This window comes from Prinia subflava, chromosome 1 (genome assembly GCF_021018805.1).
Source record: "Prinia subflava isolate CZ2003 ecotype Zambia chromosome 1, Cam_Psub_1.2, whole genome shotgun sequence".
Taxonomy (NCBI): Eukaryota; Metazoa; Chordata; class Aves; order Passeriformes; family Cisticolidae; genus Prinia; species Prinia subflava.
In genome coordinates, this window is record NC_086247.1 from 109,856,586 (window position 1) to 109,881,435 (window position 24,850).

Sequence of the window (24,850 nt, forward strand, 5' to 3'; positions counted from 1 at the left end):
GTCATAAGAAACTATGTCAAAAGAGCATGTCAATCGCACATTTTCTGCTTGGACAGCAAGCCTCCCTTCCCTTCCCTCTCCTGGCTGCTCATCTCCTTCATTTTTAGAGCTCCACCAGCTGGTTCAAATCTCTGGCAATTCGAATTAGCTTGGACTATTTTCAGCAGATCTCAATAAAGAAGTTTAGCCGGAAAACTGACTTATTTGTATGTCTTCCTCAGACCTGCATCTAGCAACCACAATCTTGGATCCTTTGTGTGCTCCCCAGACACTATATCTACTAGTGTACTAGACTAGAAGCAAATTCTACTCCAAACATTCAATTTCATGCAAGGAGAACATTATTGGAATGCCAGTGGAGACTATGTGAGGTTTCCACCTAGAAATGAGGCCACATTTAGCTGGACACTTCAGAAAGAAAAAGAATAAAGATGATAAGTCTACATGAAGTTCACAGTGGTCAGCCCAGTACAGCCAAGAAATCTGCAGCCATCAAACCAGGAGCTTAGAAAGTCATTGAACTGCAGGTCCTTGAACTGTGGGACAAAACACAGTGGAAAATCTTCAGTACATCTCTCATGGGCTGCTTCAAAGACAGGACAGAGGGTTGGCAGAACCTTTGCTTATACTCAGTACAGTAGCTCTGGCACATTTACTCACAAACAACCAAAGTATCTCATGCTGCACTTCCTGCTCCTGTGCTAAGTGAGACTGAAGCTTTGGGTATATGTGTACTCCTCACCACAGAAACAAGTGAGAAAACCTGTTCACAATCAGCCCTTTGCCCTGCTATTTTTCTTTAACATGCACCACAGGCACCGCATCACCATCATCTGACTCATGTATCAATTTCTAGATCTCTCCCATAACACAACCCCACAATCAACACAACATACTCAAGTCATCTGCAATGCAAGAAGACCATTCTCCTCTCCAGTGCTCAGGCTAGTGAGATCTTACAAACACCTTCCCAGGAGTCAAGGGAAAGGGCAGGTGTCATTTGTGTTCTCTGCAAAGAATGTCTCAAGTTCAGAGTACAACCACAGTAGGCCTCTCCCACCTGCTCATGAAACTGCTAACAAAAAGCAACATAGGATAAAGCACAATTTCCTGGCTCTCCTGCTTATAATCTGGCAACAAGGAAAGCTGGACAACCTTTTAAAGTTTACATGGTGCAAGTAGATTGTTCCATGGGTGCTCTTCAAGAATAGTATATCCCCTTGGTTAGTGGCAATCCTTCCTTCCTACTTGAATACTTTGTCAGACAAGATGAATTTAGACTAATCTCAAATTAAAACAAATGGTGATCCACTTTCTCTTCTGGTTGTTTTCTCCAGAGCTAACTCACCTGTAATATACCTTCTGCAGATAGCATGAATTAAAAGAAATAGTAAACTTCACTTTTTTCTTCATAAAACAAACAAACAAAAAATCCCCACCACAAACTGTCCTTTTGCAAAACAAAGGCAATCCTAAATTCACAAGGGCACTGTGAAGCTCAGTTCTTTCATGTCTGCCCAGCACGTGATAAGCAGGAATATACTGTCAGGGTTAGCTGTATACAAAGTAGGCAGAATACATTTAAGGTACTTACCAAGAAACAAATACGTAGAATTTTGAAAAGTTTTTTTTACCAAATAAACAAGTCTGTACTGTCTGTCTTCAAGCCAAAATGCAAGTCATTGTGGTTTATACTGGAAATGGGTCTGCTGAGTGCAAAAGGGTCTAGGTCTGCTTTCTCAGCAGCAGACTATTTACTCTGTGACTATTTTCAGTTTAGCATTTAGATTTATGCTATTTTTCTGCTTGGAAGAAAAGCAAGTACATCATCTAGGTGAAATTGCTCTTTTTGCTTTTGTTTTTTCTTCTCAAAAGACATTATATTTTACAGAGCAGAATTTTTGTAAAACATTTGGAAATATCTGAACAATAGTAAAACAATATTTTGCCTAAAAATGGATACACATTAAACTATAATACGACAGTGTAATTAGCAAACCAAGTATTTAGATATTCAGATGGCCTTAAATCCTTTTCATTGGTAATTTCTGCAGAAATAGATGTTAAAAAATTACTGAAATATGCACTCACTCCCATTTTCTTAAGAAAGAAAAGAACAAACTTGTGCCAGATGTAGCTACACAATTGTTCTTTTCTGTAAGCTGTCATCTCTAAGGTAGTAAGGAAGTCTACAGACAGCCTGAATGCTGACAGCTGACCTAATGACAGCACAGAGCTGGGACTACTTCCCTGTGCCATGGTGAAGCAGGTGGAGAGAGAGCATGGAGTGGTTTAGATTTACTAGATTGAATGCTGACTGTGCAAATAGACCAAAATGATCTTGTGTTGTTCTACTGAACATATGGCCTGGGAACAGATGTCTTCACTTTACACAGAGGTTGACTACTCCTGCTGAATGGGGGAAAAAGAAGAACATTCTAAAGCAAATTTCAAAGAGTGCCCTCTTTGAGAAGCAGTGTTTACTCACAGATCTGTCACACTTTGATCCAGAGAGTCTCTTTCCATCTGACTTTCATTGTGGAGAGAGTCTGATTCCTGTACTTGGCACAGCTCCTCATCAGTGATTATATCAAAAGCTGCATCATCTGGTGCTTTAGAGGCTTCACTTGCAACTGTGCTCAAAAAACATGAGAAGAAACATAAACCCTATTAGCTGGTTGTCTGGAAAACAAACAAGCAAAACTCTTAAGGGGGAAGCCTGGGCTATTCCTCTTTTACAGAAGCATTAGATAACTGTTAAAGCTATTGGAAAATCTTGGGCTGACATTCATTTAATGTACATGAACATTTCTCTCAATACCAATCAAATTCAAAGACAGGATCAGTCCCACCCTGAAAACACTCCATGACCTGCAGGTCATTGGAGCAGGAGGTGACCATGTGATTTCTTGGAGACTGTCAAAGAACCCTACTTATTTCTCCACAGCATGCAAACAATGAACTAACCAAAAGCCCTCTCAGATGGTGACACAGGGGATTCCAGTGAAGCTGGTGATCCTTCCTGGTTGGCACTGGATCCAGAGTCATCTGTACTGTCCACAATGACTCTAGGCTTATTAAAGCAAGCTCTGCAGCAACGCTCCTTTTTTCCACCAAGCTTTGTCACCATGTAGTTGTTGCAGCAGTAGTAGCAGAAAATGCGGCCGCACATTCTAGGGATGATTCAAAACCAAAGGTATTAGAGAAGTACCACATACAGCTGGAACATATCTCCATGAGAGGGTTTGGGGCTCTCTCATAATGGTCTTGTTTTCTGCAAAAGCATGAAAGCTACACCCATTGGCAGAACTCTTAACAGACCGTGCTCCTTTCTGAAGTGAAGCAAGTCTTCGTGACAAGCACAGGACAGAAATTCACATTCACACTTTGCTCCCTTAATAAACAGGTAAACCAGAAAAACTAAAAATACAAAAAAACATAGATATAAAGATATAAAACAATCAAATGTCCACAAAGATACAGTACAAATAAATAATATTTATATTAATTACATAAGAAGAAAATGAACTTAATACTACACAGGCAAAATCTCAGACAGGTAGAACAAAACTTGATTTGATGATAAAGATTTTAAAAATACATCTGTATGCCTTTGCTTCATAATGACCCTTCTTCTCTTCAGAAAGAAAAAAATCCAGTATTGGACATTGAATGTATACATTCATCCCTCTTGCCCTCTCCACCCTGAAGTCTTGTAGTATTGAACTTGTCAACTACTTTTTAATGAGCATGTTGAGATTTTCATGAAGAAAAGCATCCTAAGGGATGACTACTACTCAGGAGATTTTAATAGGTTTGTTTTCATAATCATTTAAATCATTACTGGGAGAAGACACCAGCAGCTTTCAGAGACCTTAGCAGAAATGAGTAATTTGGAAGTTATTACCCAAAATGACTTCACCATTCACTAATCCCTATGGAATGCTGTTTACATTCACGTGAAATGGAAACAGTTCCAGTGCTTCCTTCTTTCCTCATGTGACAAATCAGGTTATGAGGATAAGGAACAGTAAAGAGACAAACCAAACATATCACTAGGACCCTGAAATGTAACCATTTAAATACTTTTTAATAAATCTAGATTGGACAACTAATACTAACTGTAGGGGAAATAATTTAATATCCACTTAAAAAAGAAAAAAGATTACTCTGCAATAGTTAATTATCTCTGAACATACCTAGTGTAAGTAAACAAATTTATAATTGCACAGCATGTTGAAACTGGTGCTGGAACTTATATTTCCATCACAGTAGCAAAGCCATCGTACTGAATATTGTTAGAGCAAGGACAGAGCAGTGCACAGTCCTTCAAAGAAACACACTATACAGGGTGTGATTATCTTTGTTTCCAGAAATGAGAAACTAACTGTCTCCCCAAGCAGGATTTGCATCCAGATCTTTGTCTTAATACATGTCAAGGGATCTTTTCAATAATGTCTAATCCCCTTGTAAGCTCATATGTTTTTTCAGCCTCTACAATATCAACGATTTTGATCACTGAACTGTGAACATTAAGAAATATTTCCTCCATGTGGACGATCATACTGAGTTTTACTTCTGAACAGTGCAATACAATTCAACAACTGACCTGCAGTGGTGTCGGCGCACCATCCATGAGAACTCTCTCTGGCAGTCCAGACAATGATTAACTTCTGTGTCCCCCTGCCACCTCTGCTCTGCACTAAGCTTCTGCTGGAACTCCAGAGCATCGGATTTTTGCCACAAAGCATCTTTATCTCTGCAGTGACACAGTTAAAAGAAAGAAAAACACATTGAAGTTGTCTGTGTTGGTTTATTGTTAACCAACCTCAATTGGAATGCTGGTGAAAGTTTCACAGTAAAAATTCCTTTGCTTCTGAAATTGTGAGGAGCTTTCAGACATAAAGGTAGATCAAAAAACCTACTGAAGCCCCTGCAAAGACAGGGAGAAGAACATATGCCATGCAGAGAACTACATATCTTTTCAAAACAGACAGCAAATTAAGGAGGTATTATTGGGTGTTACATTTTCTGACTATATTATGAAAATGCAAAATTTCAACTGCTAATGAATTTGACCTTTACTTGTATCTTCAGTTTGGGAATATAAGCCTGGATTAGCTAAGCAGTATCCTTGAACATCCTAAGCACAGATTCTAATTTCTGCTTGCTGTGTATTTTGATGCCAACCTGATGAGTTCTATCAAACGCTCTTCAAGGAACTGCTTTGTTCTTGTCAGGTCATCCAGTTCAGCAAATAACTTCTGGTCACTGCTATCTTTGTCTGCTGCCACCTTGCTGAGCTTCTCAGTGTAATCCAGGATCTTCTCTTTTGCTTCATCAGCTTCTTTTTGGATCCTGATCAAAGACAATTATGTATCATTTTTAGCTCATGTAAATTTTAGTCTTCCCTGTGCAAGAAAGGGCTCCTTCACCCTGATAAACAGGTATTTTGAGGGAAAATTTTCTCAGTGTACATATTTTTAGAGTTAGATATAATCTCCCAAAAATTGTGCATTACTGAAAATGCACATATATCCATTATCTGGTGAACAGAGCTAGAAAGCAGCAATTTCTTGGATGCCTTGTTTATAGTAAAGCTTATGATGGCTACCAGCTAGGAATAATACAGATGATATCAGCACGAAGATATAAAAATACCTTAGCTTACTGGTTAACCTGTTAGAGTCTGTGTGAGCCTATGCCCCATGAAGATCTATTTCTGACTACCAGACTCCCATACCACACAGGCCCACATTGGATACCTTGAAAATACATCCTGAGTTAGATTATTAAAGCTGATAAAAAACCTGACAAAGACATGCAGTATGTGGGGCCATTAAGACAATTCCCTGAAACTTCATGAAGAGGAGAGAAAAAACAAACTACCCAAAAGTACAAATTTTCCGTTCCTTACAAAAAAATCCCAATAATGTTTTAATTTTGTGCTTAACTTTCAAGGTAAAAAGAGGTTATAAAAAAACTTTCATGAATTTATATCAGGTAAATTAACAATACAGTAAAAATTAAACCATGCATTCAGGTGTGCTGGATAATTTCCATGTTTCTCATCTGAAGTGTCAATCTGATATTCCTTGCCAGTGCCCATACACTATTTGTTCTATATAAACCCTGTGACATATGATAATTCATAAACCATGATGATTTTCAATATGCTTTGATTATTATCCCCTTGCTTGGCCTCCAAATTAAAAGCTTCTGTAAAGAAACCAAACTCTCACCTTTCCAAGAGTTCTCTAAGAGAAGTCACTTCCTCTTCCTTCTGCAGCCGAGCAGATTCTGATTCTGACAGCTGCTCCCTTGCTTCATCCAGCTGTCTACACAAACTCGTGTTTGCAGCCTAGTAAAATGAATTACTGTATTTCCTTACACATAAAAACAAGACTTTACCATGCATAGGACAATTACTAAGACAACTAACAATGTTTTAAAAGAATCAGTTACAGCCAAATGACCAATTAAGATATTATTGTATAAGCAGGCAGTAATTAGTTGTATACTAGTGACTGATTACTTCTGTCACACTGAATAAGGGATACATGCTAAACTAAGACAGTGTTAAGCCTGTAATTCTTGTTAGTCCATGTCAGTCGAGTTTTTGCCTCCTTATCAAGAAAAATCTCTCAAAAATAATGGCAAAAGAATACACCCTGAAAGGTTTTTCACCACCTAAAAGCTTCAAAAGAGAAAAATTAAATAGGAGGAAAATGTTGTTTATTAAAGCCCATATGGAATATGAAGGACAATCAAAAACAACCCAACTTCTTTCACAGCAGGACTCTCCAGAGAAGTCTGCCAAACTTGGAGTCCTCAGGGAACTTGCCTAATTGCATCTAAAGGCAAGGGCACATCCACCAATCTTAACTTTCTTCTTTCCAGATTCCTACAACTCAGTACGACCCTTCTAACTCAAGTGATAAACTTATTGCATAAATTCTGTTTTTTTCTGGCTGGGTTATTTCTCAGCCACATTAATTCTCTAACTCAGTGCCCTGTGCAGCCTGCAAATAGATGGATCTACACATGTAGCTGTATGAGAATGCAGGGCCTAAGAAATACACAACTTAAACCCACACCCCCATTTAAGAAGAGAACACATAGCCAGGTCTTACATAAAACCCGACCAGCTTTCAAGGCAGGACAAATCCTAAGTGACATTGTGCTTTTCATAACCTCTGCTTCAGTGGCTGTCAGATGCCCAGTAATTTGTCTGCAGCACCTGTACTTATACAAGGGCATTCTCAGATTCATAGTCAGTCATCAGAAATGCTGCTTGCCTTCCCAGTTGTAACATTAATGCCTGCTGACACAAACACCTTGGGTTTTAATTCAGATTAAGCACCTACTTGTAACTCTGTAATCTCTTCCTCCACTGCATGCTGTTGTCGCTTCTGCTCCTCAAGTTGCTCTCTTACTTTCCCACACTCCTCACTGACAGCCTGGCAGAGAGATTGAGCTGTAGTTAATAATCCTCCAGCGGCCACCCCTGCACCTACAAAATTCCCAGCTGTGAATTATGAGTGCTCTTACTGCCATGCGTAGGATAAATGCAGTGCCAGTGCCTTGTGAAAGACAGCTAAAAAGACACTCAACTCTTGCAATCAAGCAAACTCAGTTTATGGCGGCACATTAACTGTGTTTTACTGTTACTTTGTATAGGCTGTTGCAATTCTCAACAAAAAGAAAGTCAAATCCGTGCAGTGGCATAAGCCTCTGAACAACCACCAATCTTAGACATTTTATCAGAATGGCAAAGCAAATACAATGAAGTCTTCAGCCTTTAGGTGTGCTCTTTCATATACAGGGCTGACTCATGCTTTTGTGGAAGAAAAACTCTGATCTTCCCAGCTGCTACCTTGAGCAGCTGAAAGTAAAAATACTCGAGGGAATTAAATGCAAAAGCAACTGGTCTCAGTTTAAGTTTCCTGTCATCAAAATCAGTTCTTAGAAGAAGCAGTGTTACAGGTATGAGGAACAGGTCTTGAAATGTTCCTACAAAAAAAGGAAACAACCACAGCTGTGACCAGAGGGACAGCCAATGCCACCTTCATTGTGCCATTGTAAGAAATCATCACCCTCATGGTACTGACTTGCTTTTCTGCATCACCTGGCCTCTCCACTATAAATGTCCATAAAACTGAAGAGTTATTTTACCTCTGATAGGCTTAGGTCATGAGCACAGAGACATTTTCAGATTCCCAGGCTAAGGCTAGTTGCATGTTAGTCTCAGAGCCTGACCCACACAAACCTTAGGATTTCATGCAGTAATTGCTGCAGCAGATGGTAAAGCAGCTCCCTCAGCTGTAATAATTACATTAATTTACCTTGAATTTTGTCTGATAATTTAGAATCTCTGTGCTCATTTGAAATTTTATTGCAGACAGCTCTTCTTGGCTGGTCTCTTGGAAACTTTGTGCCTGTTTCTTTATTGTCTCCAGCTGCAATTGCAGACTTGGGACAGCTGCGGCACACATTTGAGCCTCCTCTAATTTCTCTTGCAGGCTCTTGTTCTCCTCTCTGAGATTAGAGATGTCAAGCTTCAGCTTCTCCTGTTGCTCTGCTGCCTGTTCTTCCAGTTCCTTGAACCTTTCTGTGGCCTGGGCCAACTGCTCTTCTGCATCCACCTTTTCAGAGGTCAAGGCACAAATCTGAATACCAAGTTCAGCCATATCGGTGTTGGTCCTGTGGAGGAGATCTTTATTTTCTTCATTTTCCACTCTAGCATTTTCCAAATACCGCTTAAGTTTAGACAGCTCTTCCTTTAGGTTTATCAAATCATTTTCTAGCTCAGCTTTTTGATGGGCTGTTCTCTCCTGTTCTTTTTTCAGCTTTTCCTCCTGTTCTTTACATTGCATCAGTTCTTGCACATGATTTCTGTTGAGAGACTCACTCTGCTCTTTCAGCTGCTGGACAAGCGTCTTCTGCTCACTCAAGACAGTCTCAGTGACTGCCAGCTCGCCTCGCATCCTCTCTGTCTCATCAGTGGCCTGCTGAAGCTTGACTCGCAGATCGAGGACCTCTGCCTGCAGCCTGGACACTTCACCTCGGCTGACCTCCAGCTGCTCTTCACTCATGCTCAGTCTGAAGGCCAGCTCCTTTGTCTCCTTCTCCAGGGATGCTGCCTGCTGCAGTTGCTGTTTTTCCACTGATTCCTTTTCTGATGTGAGAGATTCTATAAGTTTTGTCTGATGAAGGCATGTCTTTTCAACACTGAGCTTTTCTATCTCAAGAGTCTCTGCTTTCTTCCTGTACCTTTCAGCTTCTGCTCTTAGCTGCTGACACTGGCTCTCCATGCCCTGCAGTTCTACTTCCTTCTCTGTGAGCTGTGACTGGAGACACTCTTTGCTTTCCTTCAAGGTGTCCAAGCTTTTTTCCATTTGTAAACTATGCTGTTTGGCACTCTTCAGCTGTGCTTCAAGTGAGGCATGAGACTTCTTGGAGGTCTCTTCTCTTTGCTTCAGTTCTTCATATTCTGAGTGCAGAGCCTCCAGCCTCTCCTCTAGAACTTGGCTTTGCCTCCTGGCATTTTGCAAGTCTTCATCCAGCTGTTGGTTCTCACCTCGGAGCTTCTTCTCTTTTTCATCAACTGACACCAGGGCATCATCTATCTCACTCTGAAGTTGTTTCTCAGAGGCTCTCAACCTGGCTATGTCACCTTCTAGGGAGGCTTTAGAAGCTTCCAGATTTTTCAGCTTCTCTTCCATCTTCTTCCTAGACTGCTGCAAATTCTCATTCTCTGCTTTCAGTTTCCTGCTCTCCTCATCCAATTCACTCACTGCAGAGTTTTGCTGCTCCATCTGCTCTTCCAGCTCCTTGACTTTCTGTCCAAGATGCTCCTTCTCAGACATGAGTTTCCGGTTTTGCTCCTGAAGGCTACACATAGTCTGACTCACCTTTGTTAAGCGACCCTCCTGTAGTTCAAGTTGCTCTGCTTGCGACTGGGATTCCTTCTTCAGTGCTCCTTCCCTCCTAGCATACTCCTCCTCAATTTTCTCTTTTTCCTTCCTGGCTTCCTCAAGATTTTTTTCCAGTGAACCCACCTGAGCCAGCGACCCCATTACCTGGGTCTGGAGCTCAGCCATCTCCTTTCCTTTCAGAGTCAGGGCCTTCTGAAGTGCATCCTTTTCTTTTGCCATGGTCTCCAGGCTCCCAATCAGCTTTTCACTCTCTTCTTTGGAGTTTGCAGTGAGGCTACTATATCTGGATTCCAGTTCCTTCTGCGCCTGCTCCTTCAGCAGCAGCTCCTCTCTTGCTGCTTTCAGCTGAGATGCGTGTTCATCACTGAGTCTTTGCATATCTTCCTTTTCCTTTTCCATCTCCTGAAGCTTCTCTAACAGTGCCCGTATTTGTAGGGCAGAGTCATACTGGGCTGTGGCTTGCTGTCCCTTTTCGTCCAAGGCAGCATCAACTTTTGCAAGGAGGTTGAGGTTCTTCTGTTCTGTGGAACTCAGCTTGGCTTTGAGCTCATCAATGCAAAGATCCTTCACAGCAATCAAAACCCGAGAGGTCTCCAGCTCCTGATTTGAAACCTGCAATTTTGAGGCACAATCTTCCTTGCTGGTCAACAGCTGCTCCACCTTTGTTGAGTGTTCCTTCTGCTGCTCTGCTGCACTCAGTTCCAGTGACTGTAGGCACTTCTGCAGGTCATGGACAGTGCTCTGAGTGGAGTGTGAGACCTCACACTGCTTCTGTAACTCTGTGATCATCTTTGTCAGCCGGGAGTTCTCCTCACTGTAGTTACTGCTCTTCTCCTTTTCTACCTGTACTTGTTCTTTTTGAAGGCTGACAGCTGCCTGGAGCTCCTGGTTTTCAATTTCTAGCTGGCGAATACGATCTTGAAGTTCTCTCTGCCTCAGCTCAGCCTGGTCAAGTTCTAAACGCATCTCTTCGTAGCCCTCAAGGTGTTCAACATTTAGTGAGTTATTTACATCAGGGCTGGAAGGAAACTCTTGTGCCTAAATAAACAGAAGGGAAAAGTCAGAAAGTTTAAGTAGCATTAAACATTCACTTAAATGGTGTGCTCAAATGAGAGCAAGTTCAGGTTCTTAATGTACAGTGACATTGTGTGTTGCCTTCATAGGACTACAAGATATCAGCTAGTAGGAAATGAGGCTTGTATGCTTTTTGCAGTTTAGATTATAAGACTCATAACCATCATAAAACTATTAATTTCTCTGGAACTGTGTCAACCAATGACCTATCATGACATATAAACATTTATTTGCAATTTGCTTACCTGCAAATAGTTGCTCACTAAACTGCTCATGCTGGAACTGCGACTTGGGGGCTTCCATAAATATGCTGAAGATCCAAGTGAGGACAGAGTCCTCCTGTTGATCACACAGAGAAACAATATCTAAGGTAAGTCTAAGCACATATATATGTGTCTTTCTACTTGTATATTTAAGATTTACCTAGTGGTAACTACCACATAAAAAAAGACATAACTGCACCTGCTGTCTCGGCCAGCAACTTATTTGATTAAAAATAAGCCAGGGGATATCCAAGGCATCTATAGAAGGTGATGGGGCTGGTAGCTGTCACTTCCCTCATGCACAAGAACCAACACGGCCTTGCTCTAAGGAATTGTACTGCTGTGTGGTGGTGGCTCAATCAGATGGTGGCAGCAAAGGGCCCAGGAAACCCCCATTGCTACAAATGGATCTGGACCAGTCCTGGTAGATTTTGTGATCTCCCACTTGCAGGTGGGATCCCCGTGGCTGCAAGTGAAGCACACTGCTTGGCTGTACAGTCACTGCATGTCAGCTCTCGAAACAGAGGAAGCTAAGAAGATTTCTTTGTGTGCCTGTATAGATGAGGATAGTTTGGGATTTGGGCCTAAAGTGCAGCTACTGGAAGTGCCATATTACAGAGCATCATCTCTGATCGCTGGAGCTCAGTACACTGAAGGAGAAACAGGACAATCAGGTCATGGATTAATCACATGGAAAAAGTGTATACCTGCTCAAATGCAAATATTCCTACCCTCAAAAGCTTTTACAGATTCTTTAGCAAGTGTTTTATGTCCTTGTTAATACAAAATCACGATGTGGCTCCATCTTACCTGGCAAATGCTGGCCAAGCAGCATCTAAATCATAGCCTCTTGATGCCAAGTCAAACTGAACATCAGTGAGCTCATAGAGTTGAGCCACAATGTCAGAACTCATTTTGGAATTCAGAAATGGACTTCTTGCATAGTACCAGTCACTTGAAAACAAACAAAAGAGAATTAATACTCATTCATAAGCAAAAGCGAAGCAGCAGTTTCTCTTACAAAAAAAACTTCATCATTATTCACTCCACCTCAGAAAAACTATGATACAGTATTCTAAACACAAATGAAGACAACCAAACAATATCCCATCCCTTCAATGTCAATGAAATTAAACAAATTTAATTAATTCCACATAAATATCTTTAAAAGAGTCCCTGCACAAAATATTTTTTGTTCTAGTGCTTGGGCAAATCACTGACAATACAAAATATTTGCTATACACTGGATAATCACCAGTAAATCACCTAAAGCACACATTTAGTAAGTCAAAAATGAGGAACAGAAAGCAGCACCCAGAGTTAAACACATTGTGAAAATAGCTGGCTTTTTCTTAAAGCCCTAGCAGTTACCCTCCAACCAAATACAAACTATCTTTGGAATTTCTTGGCCAAGGGCAAATTGTTCCTTTGTGTGACCATCCACAGATACATGGAAATGCTTTCTGGGGCTTTGTGCGACACATCCAAATGAATCCTCTCTCATGATGAATAGCCCATCAAACCCAGGATCTTCAATACTTATAAATACATCACCTTAGAAACTGACTACAGAAGCATCAGCACAACCCACTCCACATATATTAAGCTGTAATAACTTTCAATCTTTACAAGCCCAAGATAGGTAAGAACAGTGACCCAGGCCACTGATCCCTCATATCCCTATTACCAGCTCTCTAAGCCAAACATTTGGAAGCATTTCAATGTCTTTCAATAGCTGTTAGGTGATGTTGCTTGATCACACTGAGAAAACACCCATTAGTTAAAAAAGTTCTATTCACCTGGTCACTTTAGTGTTCATAAAACATTGCTGCAAGGTGTCTGCTAGCCTTTGGTGAACCAGGGAATAACGAAGAAATGCTCTTCCTTTTCCAAGAGAGGTTCGTAGCTGGAAGGGAGAAACCACAAGAAAAGAAAGTTAAATATAATTTCTGATCATGTAGAGGCATGGCCAGAATACCCTACAAAGCAACACAAAAATACTCAAAATATGCCACTGTAAAGGAAGCTAGTAAGAACTGCCACTGAGAAACACCTTTTCCTAAGTCTGTCATTGGGTGGAATCTTTTCAGAATGATGAATTTGTTTCTACAGCTGGCTATTATCCACTTCATAATAATATAAAAGGCACCACAGGACCAGTGAATCATCTAATACATTGAGTACCTGAGCACAGACTATCCTAAGGGCAATTCAAAATACAAGACAAATCTCACTGTGCCCAGCAAAGGCAGAAGTGGCTTAAGATACTCAAGATGCGTATGGCCACAGCTGGAAGAGCTTTAGGACAGATTTAGTCATAGAACAAAGATGTACATATATACAAATATACATCCCCATGGACACAGTAACCCCAGACAATGCAAGAAGCCTTTCTTAATACTTAGCCATTAAGTTGATTAAAATCTAATTCTTTCTTCAGACCAAGAACAGCTGCATCACCAAAATTAATGGATCTTTTTTTGAAGACAGCTGTTAAATCAACGTAAGGAGGATCACAAAGCTCAGTACTGAATTTTTTTATAGCTATTGACTTGAAAAAATGATACTTTATTTTTACATCTGAAGCATTTTCTGTCTCCTGCAAAATAATGAAACACTGAATAGTTGTATTTCATTTCTTCTTTCCATCAAAGTCAGTAATCAATTTAGGTATGGAAAAGGAGTGTGATGAAAGAATTTCTCACCTAACTGCTCATTCAACTAACAAAGCAAATACCTTTATGATTTAAAATAGAAGTCAAGACAAATATTAGAGAGGCTGAGGCACAAGTTAGTAGGTTACTGTAAACTTTGCTTGCAAGGTTATTGTGAAAGAAGGCTCAAAGGCCATACAAGCTTTCTTTCCTGATGATCAGTATCCCACTGTGGTCAAGTGAGAGCAATACCCTCAGCTTCCCTGTTTTTGCTGTTACTGGGCTTCTGCTCTGAAGTAACACAGTTTCTTCATTTAGCGGTGTAACACACTACACACAAAAATGTTCCTTATAAATGGAACCTGAATGAAATGTAAAGCAAAGAAAGCAACACTTTTTACTGATTTTTGTTTTGAATTCTACAGGATACAAAGTGTAAAAACCATGGCCCCTAAGCACTAAGTATCCCAGAAACAGCAAATTTAATTTACCACATGGTTTTCACCCTCATTCACCCTGCAGATATCTGAACATTTCTTCAGGGAGATGCTATCCCTACTCTGTCCACAGAAGCTTACAAGTGTTTTTTCCTAACTAGGCATATTTAGTGAGTCTCTTAAGAACCGTCAAACAAACCTCCAAACCCTGGAAGCCACAGAATTAACCCTATCCTTACTCCCATTGGATTATCAATGTAAATTGTGATACTTTCTGTAAGCAATATGGAGAGACCAGAACAAACTTACATGATGAGAACTAGAGGAAAGTATTTACATATATGGAGCTACAAGTAGCTAAAGACTATTTGACTAGGAAACAAAACCATGCCACCTCCTGCTGGAGCCCTGCTAGAAATCAGGAAGGCAGAGTGTCTGGCATTGACAATGTTTCCATGTGGACAGCAAACATTGTACCTAAGGTGCAGTGTATGGCTGTAAAGATTTGGAAAGATGTGTATCCAGTGTAATTACCTTTTGAAAGGGAAAGGGAAATGACTAGAACTCACTGCTCAACGTTTCATCTTACACTTAGAGCCAGATCCTGCCATAAACTTTGCTGAAGATGGCATGCTTTACCCTTCACTTAATTTTTCATTAGAAAATTAGCAAAAATTAGAAAAAAAACCCTCCAAGTTTTTTGCTATATGGTAAAAGCAGTAGGGTTTTTTTTGGTTTGTGGCTACTGCTCTCTGAAAAAATATGGCAAAACATAAACCACATGTTCTGATGCTTAACTGATATACTTACCTCTGTAATAGATTTGACAAAGCGGATTCCATCATTAGCTCCTTTGATTTTTGCCAGACAGTCACAGAAATAATCCCAGTAGTCTTTTCTGTTCCCCAGCAATGTGCTTTTTTCTTTCTGGTCAAACTTAAACCAGGAAAACAAAATACAATGAGCAAAATTTAAATAGAAATATACTTATATATAGCTACTTGGAATCCTGCTCCTCTCCCAGCAGCATGAGCTTTCATGACTCCTCTTAGCTTTAGCCAATGCATTCAGAAAGGAAAGAGACACTGCATGGTACTGATGCAGTTACAAAAGCTACTTAACTGAAGTAAGAGATAATAATGTTCTGGGTTTAAAATAGAGACATCCATTCAGAATGCCCGAGACAAAGACTGGCTGCAGATTCATCAGCTGTTCAAGAGCAAGGCACTAACAACCAGTTGCTGAGAGAGGTGCAATTCAGTGTGGCAGTTGCACACATGTAGGTACCAGAATAATCTGCTCTAGCTAAATCACGTTCAGAGCAGCAAAGCTACAACGGTGTGGACTGCACCTTGGACCATTTAAATCCCAAAGGATTTTTCAGTTTCTGCTCTGCAACCTCATTAAAACTCCTCGGCCTAGATTAAGGCTAGATTAGCATTTGTTACAAATTAGCATTTGTTTCAAACAGTGACGATTATGGTATGTGTGGACACCACACTATGCAAACTGAATTTCAGTTTGCCCAGCAGTGTCCTCTTTTATTTAACCTTAAGGGTGAACAAAAAACAGCACTCCAGATTAAAAATCAGCCTTTTGCCTTAAGCCTTCCATAGAATAAAAAAAAACTTGCCAAAGCAAAATTGCTGAAAATTCTATAAATTACTCACATCCAGTATTTATTTTGCATTAAAATGTCAAGATATCATTACCACAGTTTTTTCAGTTTTTTTATCACAGGATAATTTAGCAAGATATATCTTTAAAATCAAGCTCAGATCTTTCAGATCAATAAAGAAATGCCTTACATTCCTCAGTCAAACTTCCAGTGATGCCTTTTGATGACATTTATTTTCACTTGAAATAAGTATAATAGGCAGCACATATTTCAGTCCTCTTATTACATATAACAAAATAAAATAGAAAGAGAGATTTAACTGGATATTTATGATTATTTGAGTTAAACTCCACATATTAAAGAGTCAGCAAGAGAAAATAAAGACAAGCTTTGCTGGTGGATTAAAAATGACACAAATTACTTTTTACCTGTAAAAGGTACTCAAGCTTGTAGGAGAATTTTTGCAAGTTGACACTGTCATCTGTGATTGGTTCACCTCCTTCCTTAAATTCTTTACTTAATTCAGTCACTGCATCTTTAAAACAAGATACCAAAACAGTTAACTAATGCAAAGGAGATATAGCACTGAATCCATAAACAACTAAATAAATTATTTCTTCATGGACATTCTGCATGTGGACTAATTTTCTTTTAGCTGAAATGTCTTAACAACAGCACGAAAAAAAATGACTGATAAGCTTGCAATTTGAGACCACCTATAAGAAAACAGGAGTTCAAACTGTGTCAATCTGTTGTATGGATTATTTCTTCTTAAAAACACACCTAGCACTTCTGACACTTAGCAAACCTGCTAACAGACAATTGCTACCTCAGCAGAGGGAAGAGAAATAGCTTTTTGCTGTCTCATGTGCACATTAAGGTATTGCCACAGGACAAACAGAATTCTGATTAGAAAGGACAAAGCATGTAATCTGCTAAAGGGGATCAGTAACATGAGAACAGTCATTCAGTCAGCACATTTATCTTCTCCATGCTTTATTCAGGAAGGTTCAGCTTGTGCTGGTTACAAACACAAATGAAAAAATAATTTACATAAAAAATAAGCATGCAGCAACTCCTCTTCCCTGAAATGTACAACCATAGTGGGTGAGGAAATCTCAAGTCAAAATACACTCTTATCCCCCTGGACACTCTAGCGCCAAAAGGATGTACTTCTCAGCATGAGAAATTACTGATTTTGAGCTTGGTTTCCCCTTGGTCTTATACTTATTTCAGGTGAAAGTGTGAGCTTTAGCTCCCAGTCCCACTCAATAACCCTTTGCGAATTACAATTTCTTCTTCTTAGTCGTCACATAGATCTCCTTTTTTGTGTTACATGAAGATCTAGATTTTCAGCTTTGGTGCATATACCTTTTATTTAATAAAAATTAAAAGGAAAAATATCAGAATCTTGGTATAGGTAGCTGATTAGAACAGAAGAGAGCAGCAAAACTGTTATGAATCTGATACCAATTCTGCCTGCAAGGGAACTGTTGAAGATGAGGTTGGCTGCTTCTAGAGGAAGACAGGTTCCACTGCAGCGAGAACAGCAGGTGTAATTCTCCAGCACACTTCCTCTGGGTCTCCTTTCCCAGCCAGGTTTGGCCTCCTGGTTTTTTTCCCTTCCCACATTAGCATCAACTCCACAACAGCTTCCCATTAAGGAAGGCTGAGTTTTAGGCCCTTTCTCCTGACTTCACATGAAGCCTTGTAGCAGCACAGCTCTATGCATGCCAATGAAGTACTAGTTCACAATGCACACCTCACACACACACCTTTCTGTAAACTGTAAAACTTACTTCTTCTCTTGCATGTTTAAATTTACAGAATTTAAGAATTCGGGTCCAGAAGGTACAGCACTTGTCTCACAGAAAAAAAAAAATCAGTCATACTGCACACCTTGAATTATGTTGCTAAAAAGCTAAAAGAAAAGAGTTACACAATTGAAAACACAACTCCTACTGTCTGTTACCTAAAGCCTGGAGGATGCAGGCCAGCCTCCAGAATGTATCTGTCAGCATGGCACTCACTGTACCTTGCAAGTCTCTGATAATCCGCTGCAGCTGGCTTTCGCCACTGGTTGCTGCCATCTTGGAAACAAAAGGAACTCCCCTTCTGGGCTGTTAACCTTCTCATCCATCTAGATAAAAACAGCACAGTTCATATCCTTGATGACCATTGGGTTGACGCTGATTCTCTTTCTCTGTGACACCTGCAATTGTAAAAGTCAAAAATAAAACGAGTGTCTTTATCAGCTCAAATGAGTAGAAGAGAGGTGCTTTGGCATTTTAGATCCTATTGAGTAACGAATTCCAAGGCCAACCCTTTTCCAGGAATCTCCTTGATATTTGCTCCTAGTTTTCACTTTCCATTTCAGTTATGTCTTCAGTTATATCTTTCAAAACTACTAAGCAAACATCAGAGAGCAATTTTCTCTGGCTGGAGTTACAGCACAGTTGGTAGTACCGTTCAGCTCTGGCTGGCATTTCACTCAATCTATCTTGTGACCCTGAGGAAGGTTCTAATGACACGTGATTTCCCTCCCCAAACCCTCTGCCAGATCTTCCCTACAGGCTGCAGAGTAAAAAGATAAGACAACTTTTCCATTTCAGAAAGACTTTCAAGACACAAAGTAGGCACAGGCCAAGGAGTTTAAAATGATGCATGCTTGCCTCTGATATTGGAGCATATTTTTAATGTGCAAGAGCTACTAAAATCTTTAGTACTGGAGCGTGATTTTAGCACAAGGAACACTTCTCAATCCCTTCTCAGAGCCCACTGTTCCCTATACATGTAAGATGACACCACTTTATTTTAAGCTCTGTTACAGCATCCCTGGCTGGATCAACATACTTTGCATCACCTTCTTTGCTTAGGATGACTTATACTTGGCTCTCACCAAAAAATCTTTCTTAAGGTAAAATTAATTAAAAACCTCAAACACTTTACTAAAACAACCATACCTAGAGATGCAATCTTTCCAATACTAATGTGGGAACAATCATTCAAAGAAAAAAGCCACATAGAAACTACATAGAGAACTTACTAAGCATCCTGTTCAAAGGTTGTTCAGAATTGTCTGCAGAGGTACAGCCAAAGTTTCAAGCAAAGACAACACCTAAATAATGAATCTTTAGAACAATTGCTGTTACACATCAGTGCTTTTGTTACAATTCAAGCTGAACTACAATGAAATTAAGTTGTAATTAAAATCTTACAAACTTTTGAATCTAATGTGATTAGGTCACATTATTATATCTCCTTTCTCCTTCCATTCTTTCACTCCCAAAAGAGCTAACTTGGCATTGCTGAAGTAGGTGTCTGAATTAATCAAACAGATCATCCTTCCTACCCTATGTATTAAGATATTGCTAGGAAGTGATCCTGATTAATCCCATATTCTTTTCTGTTTGAAACAAAGCAAACATTAACAAAGCCACAGAGACAGAAGAACATTAAGTATAAGGAGAAGGCTGAAACTAGGCTTACTCGTGTGTTTCTCTGCATACCTGCACTTTGTTACACACTAGTTTCCATTTCCATGTGGACCATGTGCTGTCTGGGGAAAGGCCTTGGCCTGCAAAAGCCCCACCACAACTGGTTGCTTCAGGGACAGAAGACCAGAACAGCACAGACCACCTGACCTACAGTGCCAAACACCATTTTTTACCTTAAATCAGCAATGTGACATGTCCAAGGTTCCTCTCTGGATGCTACCCAGAGACCATACAAAGCACCACACTTCTTGGCCTCTTGCTGAGTTTGGGTACTTCTGAAAAAACGCAAGAGTAACAAACCAAGCAAGTCAAGGTTTCCTTTTCTAAGCACACAGAGTAGTATCAGCCCTATCTGTTCACTTTGGCAACTGTTACAGAAAGGAGCTTAAGTGAGAAGATTGTGCCACTTGTGCAATGGAAGCCAAGAAGTGTGGCCAACCAACTGCTTCTCCTCACACAAAGAGGGAAAAGAGCAAGGACCAGTAAGGATATCCTGCCTGTGCTTCCCAAAGGCCAGAACAAGCTCTCCTTCAAGGCTCCAGAGATGCAAAGGCTTTGCAAGAGGCATGCAAGGAAAACAGTGACCGGGCCAACTGCAGGCATCTACAGCGAGCCTAGGAGAGTAGGAAGTTGGGAACTGAGCCTTTATTCTGCAATAACCAGCAGGGAGTGGGACACTGGGCATCCTATGGCAGCCAGGCACAGCACGGGACCTTGTCAAGTGCTAATTCCCAGCAGGGTGCACAAGCAGACACTCACTGGATGAGGACTAAAGCAGTTCAATTTCCCCAGCCCCATTAGCACTGCTTAAATCAGTGAGTATGCCCAGAAGCCACAAATAAAGGACTACTGGGTGCACAACAGCTCAGTGGCACAGCGCAAGAGAAGGCTCTGTGCCCCCAGTGGGTTCATGATCTTGGGCTGCTTTGGCACCCATCTTTATGCATCTTTATTCATGTTTGGGTCTCCTAGGTAGAATGTGAGAACCCTGAAAAGAAATCACAACTCAGCTGGAGACATGACAGCCCACTCCTCTGCCTGCTCCCTACTGTCTCTTTTCTCAATGCCTGGAGCAAGGTCTCACAGCTTTCCTCTTCCTTGCATCAGCTGCCACAGGTGAGACAGGCATTTATCCCCTTCTCTTCCCAGAGGTGATCACTGGACCTGGGCTATGGCATAGGGGAAATGTGCTGAAACTTCTTCTACCTGCCTTCTCCTCCACAAAATGGGGAGAAAGGTTCTTCTCCCCTCCATGGTCCTTCCTGAGGTGTTCTTAGAAACACAGTCCATCCCATAGAAAGGTGCAGAGCTCTCACTTCCTACGGCAACGAAAGCTGATAATGCATCTTAACTGGTTTCCCACAGTTTCAAAATAGGAAGAGTTTCTGTAAACACCTGATCTAGTCCTTCCTGATTACAGAACATTTTGCCCCGAATTCTCTGTTCCTCCAGCATTTCCTATCCTAGTATGCACACCTGTAAATATTTGCTTTGTGAAAACAGCATGATACATTCCTCAGGCACTAGTGACCTCCTGTGGGTCGAGAGCTTTTTAAATTATGCTTTGTTACTTCTTATATAACAGCACTGGACTAAGGCTGATGGCATTGACTTGCCCAGAACTGCTGAGCTGCAATGACACCAGTGCAGCTACCCTAAGGACCTGGCACAGAGGAGGAAAGACAGGGCATGCCAGCAATCCCTCCTTGCACTCCTGGGCCATGCCTGCTGATCTCTGAAGGTGGTTCCTGCCTTCCCTGCTGGCAGAAGTGCTAGTGTGGGGGTGGCAATCTTCTTTACAGAGGAGGATATCCTGGAGATTAAAAAAAGAAGCAGAAAGGAAATAGTCCATATACAGGAAAAGGAAAGATTTACCTGAAGGGGAATGAGACACATATAAAACAGGCAACAAAGTATAATGACTGTAATTAAACTGGTTAGTGAAGTAGCTGCAAAGACCTACATTTAATCTGATTCTATAAAATTTATCTTCATTTTCTACATGATGTTTGCATCTCCAGCAGGTAGCTTTTTATTTTTTATTAATTGGTCAGTTTTAGCCAACCTTGACAGAAGGTAGCCATCTTCAAAATACTACTCTTATCCATGTGCAATGAAAACAAGAAGCAGGGAGGGTGTACATGAGCAGAGTGTGTCTGCATTGTTAAAAAAGCTACAGTGATCCCTCCATTATAGCTCGATATCAGGGAATCCACTCCCCACCCAAATGTGTTTTCAGCGTGCAGTGAGAGCACAGCTCACATTGCAGACTTGGTGTAATTCAGATAAACAGTAAGTCAGATTTGCAAAAAATATTTATTGAAACCAAGATCCACTACTTTCTACTGCTTATGGAAATATTTCTTGTTAATATGATTACTCTGGTCTAGTCATTCCAAACGATCACTTCATCACATGGCCCCAGATGGTATCACAAGACCTTTAATTATTTGGTGCCCACAATCCTACGACTTTTCTAACATTTTATATGAAACAAAACAGGCAAGCAAGTATACTGAGACAAATCCTATGTTTGTGAGTCACAACTTTAACTTTTATTGCTTTGTGTAGGGTGAACATGATATGTTCTATAAAAGCAGATACTGACTGATAACTGCAAGGCACACTGGAAAAAAAACCACCCAAACAACCGACCTGGTCATCCAGTTGGCTACAAGACACACTGACAAAAAAACCACTGCATGCAAACTTCATGGCAAAGATGAAGGAAGAACTGGGAAAGTGCCTAACTCTCAGGACTGTTGCAGCATTGATTTAGTTAAATAATTTCATTCCAGTAATTAACTGAAAAACTACTTCATACTTTGTTGTTGCAGCAAACATAGTGCCCCAGTGAAATCCACGGCAGCTGTGCTTCAGCTTTTCTCATTTTGTACCGTACACGTGCATAGAGCTGCACATCCATAAAGCTGAAGAACTATTTGCTGGAAGTAAGGGTTTGAGATAGAAAAAAGACAGCATGATTCTTCTGTCATGTACACACACACTTTTTATAGAGCAACTCAACCCTTTGTCCTTTAACACTGCATACAAACATACTTTACTCATAAAAACACACACTGGACTATATTAAATAGGAGGATCAAAAGGCAGGCACAGCCTGAAAGAGCTAGCACAGCTAGGGTTTCCATTCTGAGAAGTGAAATTTTCTTTTTAAATTAATCATTCCCCTTCATTTTCTACACCAACAAACCTTCACATTTCAGTGACAAAAACAAGGTTTGGGAATATAAACAATTAGCAATGAAAGACAACTTGCAGAAAGCACACATCCAGAAAAACAAATTCTCAGAGTATCATAGAAAAAGAGAGTAACTAGATGAAGTGCATAAAAACATTCACATTTCACAAATGCTTGGCAGAGAAGGAGTATTTTTATAGTTAAGGACTCCTTACAGTAAAGCCTTTTTGTGGAAAGGCTCTTGAGCTCTAGGAATATTTGCATTTTATAGCATAAGAACACAAACTAATAACATTCATAAAATACTGCTTGTACCCCTAACCCAACAGAAGAGATTGAAAAAAGAATCAGTAAAGTTTTAAAAGTTTTTTTGTGCAATCTTCCCTAGTCTATGGACAACTGACCTACATTCCACTCCTATTTCTTGTATTTGCAACCTCTTCTTGGAAAAAGATCAAAACTAGGCAACAGGCAAGAGTATACAGTGGCACAATAAGAACTCCATGAGACACAGTTAATTTTTAACTTTGAGTGGACAAAGCTGGCACCCCAACAAATTTTTTTAATGCTGCACCTACCAAACTGGATCTCCACTCTAACACTTGGCTTGAAACCTTTTACAGCCTTACACTGTACTTTGCCGAAGAGGCCAGATGTATCAGACCAGGGACACAGATTCCTGACTTGGAGAAGAGTGTTTTGTCTCTGATATTCCTTCACATCAATAACTGTTGAACAACGTGAACTCAAATGGCCACTTTCTGCCAACAACACCACAGGGATGGGCTAGTACATACCTCACCAAGACAACCTTGTCTCAGCCCTATCTCATGTGACAGAACTTCCCTGTTTGAGGAAGCAGTCAGTTTACAAAGAGAAGAGGTCTCTTCTGATAACAGGAATTTCACAAGTATCACTTTTAACAAACTCATCTGCCCTTTTCCCTCAGGACACACCAGACCTCACCCCATGTCAGGAATGCTACACCTTGTTTACCAACATCTATCAATTAACCCAACCATAACTCTCCCAGAGGCTTGCTTCTCCATGGCTGTTCCCATCCTATTTCACTTGCCCGGGAGAAGGTACCCCTGCTGCTTCAATCCCTGTATGGTGAGCTGAAAAGACAGAATTCATTCAAAAGCGAAAAGGTTTTGTCCCCCCTCATGCTCTTATTCTCCTGAACAATTCTCCCAGTGTCTCTCCCTGCCACAAAATCTGCTCTTTCTCTTTACATCTCATACAACTATTTAAATGTTTTACACATTCTTCAAGCCAGGCACATGACACTCAGGTGCTATTCTGAGGAGCTCCACGTAGACACCTGCAGAAAAGAAACCCCAAAGGACTTCCAGCTGCAGAGGAGCATTTGGCCATTCATGACACTCAACTCGCTCATCATACCAGCTTGGAGACTTCAAAAAAATCTGTTTTTCAGGTCTCCAAAATTGGTCTCTGAGCCTTGTTAACTTCCTCAGCAAGCCTGGCCTGACTAAAGTATCTCAGCCATGTCTGAGACTTCAGCATAGTTTGAAACAACAACCTTTACATCCTGGCTTTAAACAGGACCTTTCCTTAGCAGCATTTTTTACCTCTGTATCTACCGTTGCTCACTGTCCCTCCAAGCTGAGGTTTCAGAAGTACTTTGAAAAGTACTTTGGAGTACTTCCTCCAGCTAATGGTTTTGGGAAGTCTGGCAGATGGGTGTTAAGTCTTACCCACTTGTAGCACCTCACGTGTCCTCCCTCCAGCCAGCAGCTCCCCGGAATAACTCCTGGCCTATATACAGTTCCCAGTGAAATACCAACACGCAACACTGAAAATTACAGGTTTTGACCACACATATGTAGACCAGATAGAGGGCAAGGCAAGCAAAAACCACGCTGAGACAAGCCAAACTGACAGGTCACTGAGCGAGTCATGCTGCCCAGAGTCAACAGAAAGAATTCTTGTTTTCCTTCCACTGTAGCAGGAAGCACAGAGTATTTCTTCTCTCCCTCTTTTCTTGTGAATTTTCCAGTGAAGGTCACCATTTGGGGGGGGGGGGGGGGAAGAGGAAATTTCAGAGTTACAAATCCCAAAGATTCCAAAGCATTTGGAGAGGCCTGTATGAGACTGTCCTGCTGCGTGGCTGGGAGGAGCCAGGCTCACAGATGACGCAGGCTTG

General features: G+C 40.7%; 1 protein-coding gene across 4 annotated transcripts in view; it reads right to left on the reverse strand.

Moving 5' to 3' along the window:
• Positions 1 to 24,850, reverse strand: part of FYCO1 (FYVE and coiled-coil domain autophagy adaptor 1) — a 44,574-nt gene that overhangs the window by 16,765 nt on the left and 2,959 nt on the right. For 3 of the 4 annotated variants that reach the window (XM_063407558.1, XM_063407574.1, XM_063407565.1), the window contains exons 2-14: positions 18,020 to 18,196; positions 16,413 to 16,519; positions 15,177 to 15,302; positions 13,075 to 13,181; positions 12,086 to 12,229; positions 11,258 to 11,351; positions 8,346 to 10,976; positions 7,368 to 7,460; positions 6,243 to 6,361; positions 5,191 to 5,358; positions 4,610 to 4,759; positions 2,968 to 3,173; positions 2,489 to 2,633 (exon numbers count right to left, since the gene is read on the reverse strand). In XM_063407558.1, the coding sequence (XP_063263628.1) occupies positions 2,489 to 2,633; positions 2,968 to 3,173; positions 4,610 to 4,759; positions 5,191 to 5,358; positions 6,243 to 6,361; positions 7,368 to 7,460; positions 8,346 to 10,976; positions 11,258 to 11,351; positions 12,086 to 12,229; positions 13,075 to 13,181; positions 15,177 to 15,302; positions 16,413 to 16,519; positions 18,020 to 18,074 (4,145 nt within the window). In that variant the 5' untranslated portion in view covers positions 18,075 to 18,196. The remainder of the gene's footprint in view (positions 1 to 2,488; positions 2,634 to 2,967; positions 3,174 to 4,609; positions 4,760 to 5,190; positions 5,359 to 6,242; positions 6,362 to 7,367; positions 7,461 to 8,345; positions 10,977 to 11,257; positions 11,352 to 12,085; positions 12,230 to 13,074; positions 13,182 to 15,176; positions 15,303 to 16,412; positions 16,520 to 18,019; positions 18,197 to 24,850) is intronic. The other variant, XM_063407581.1, reaches the window with a different exon arrangement.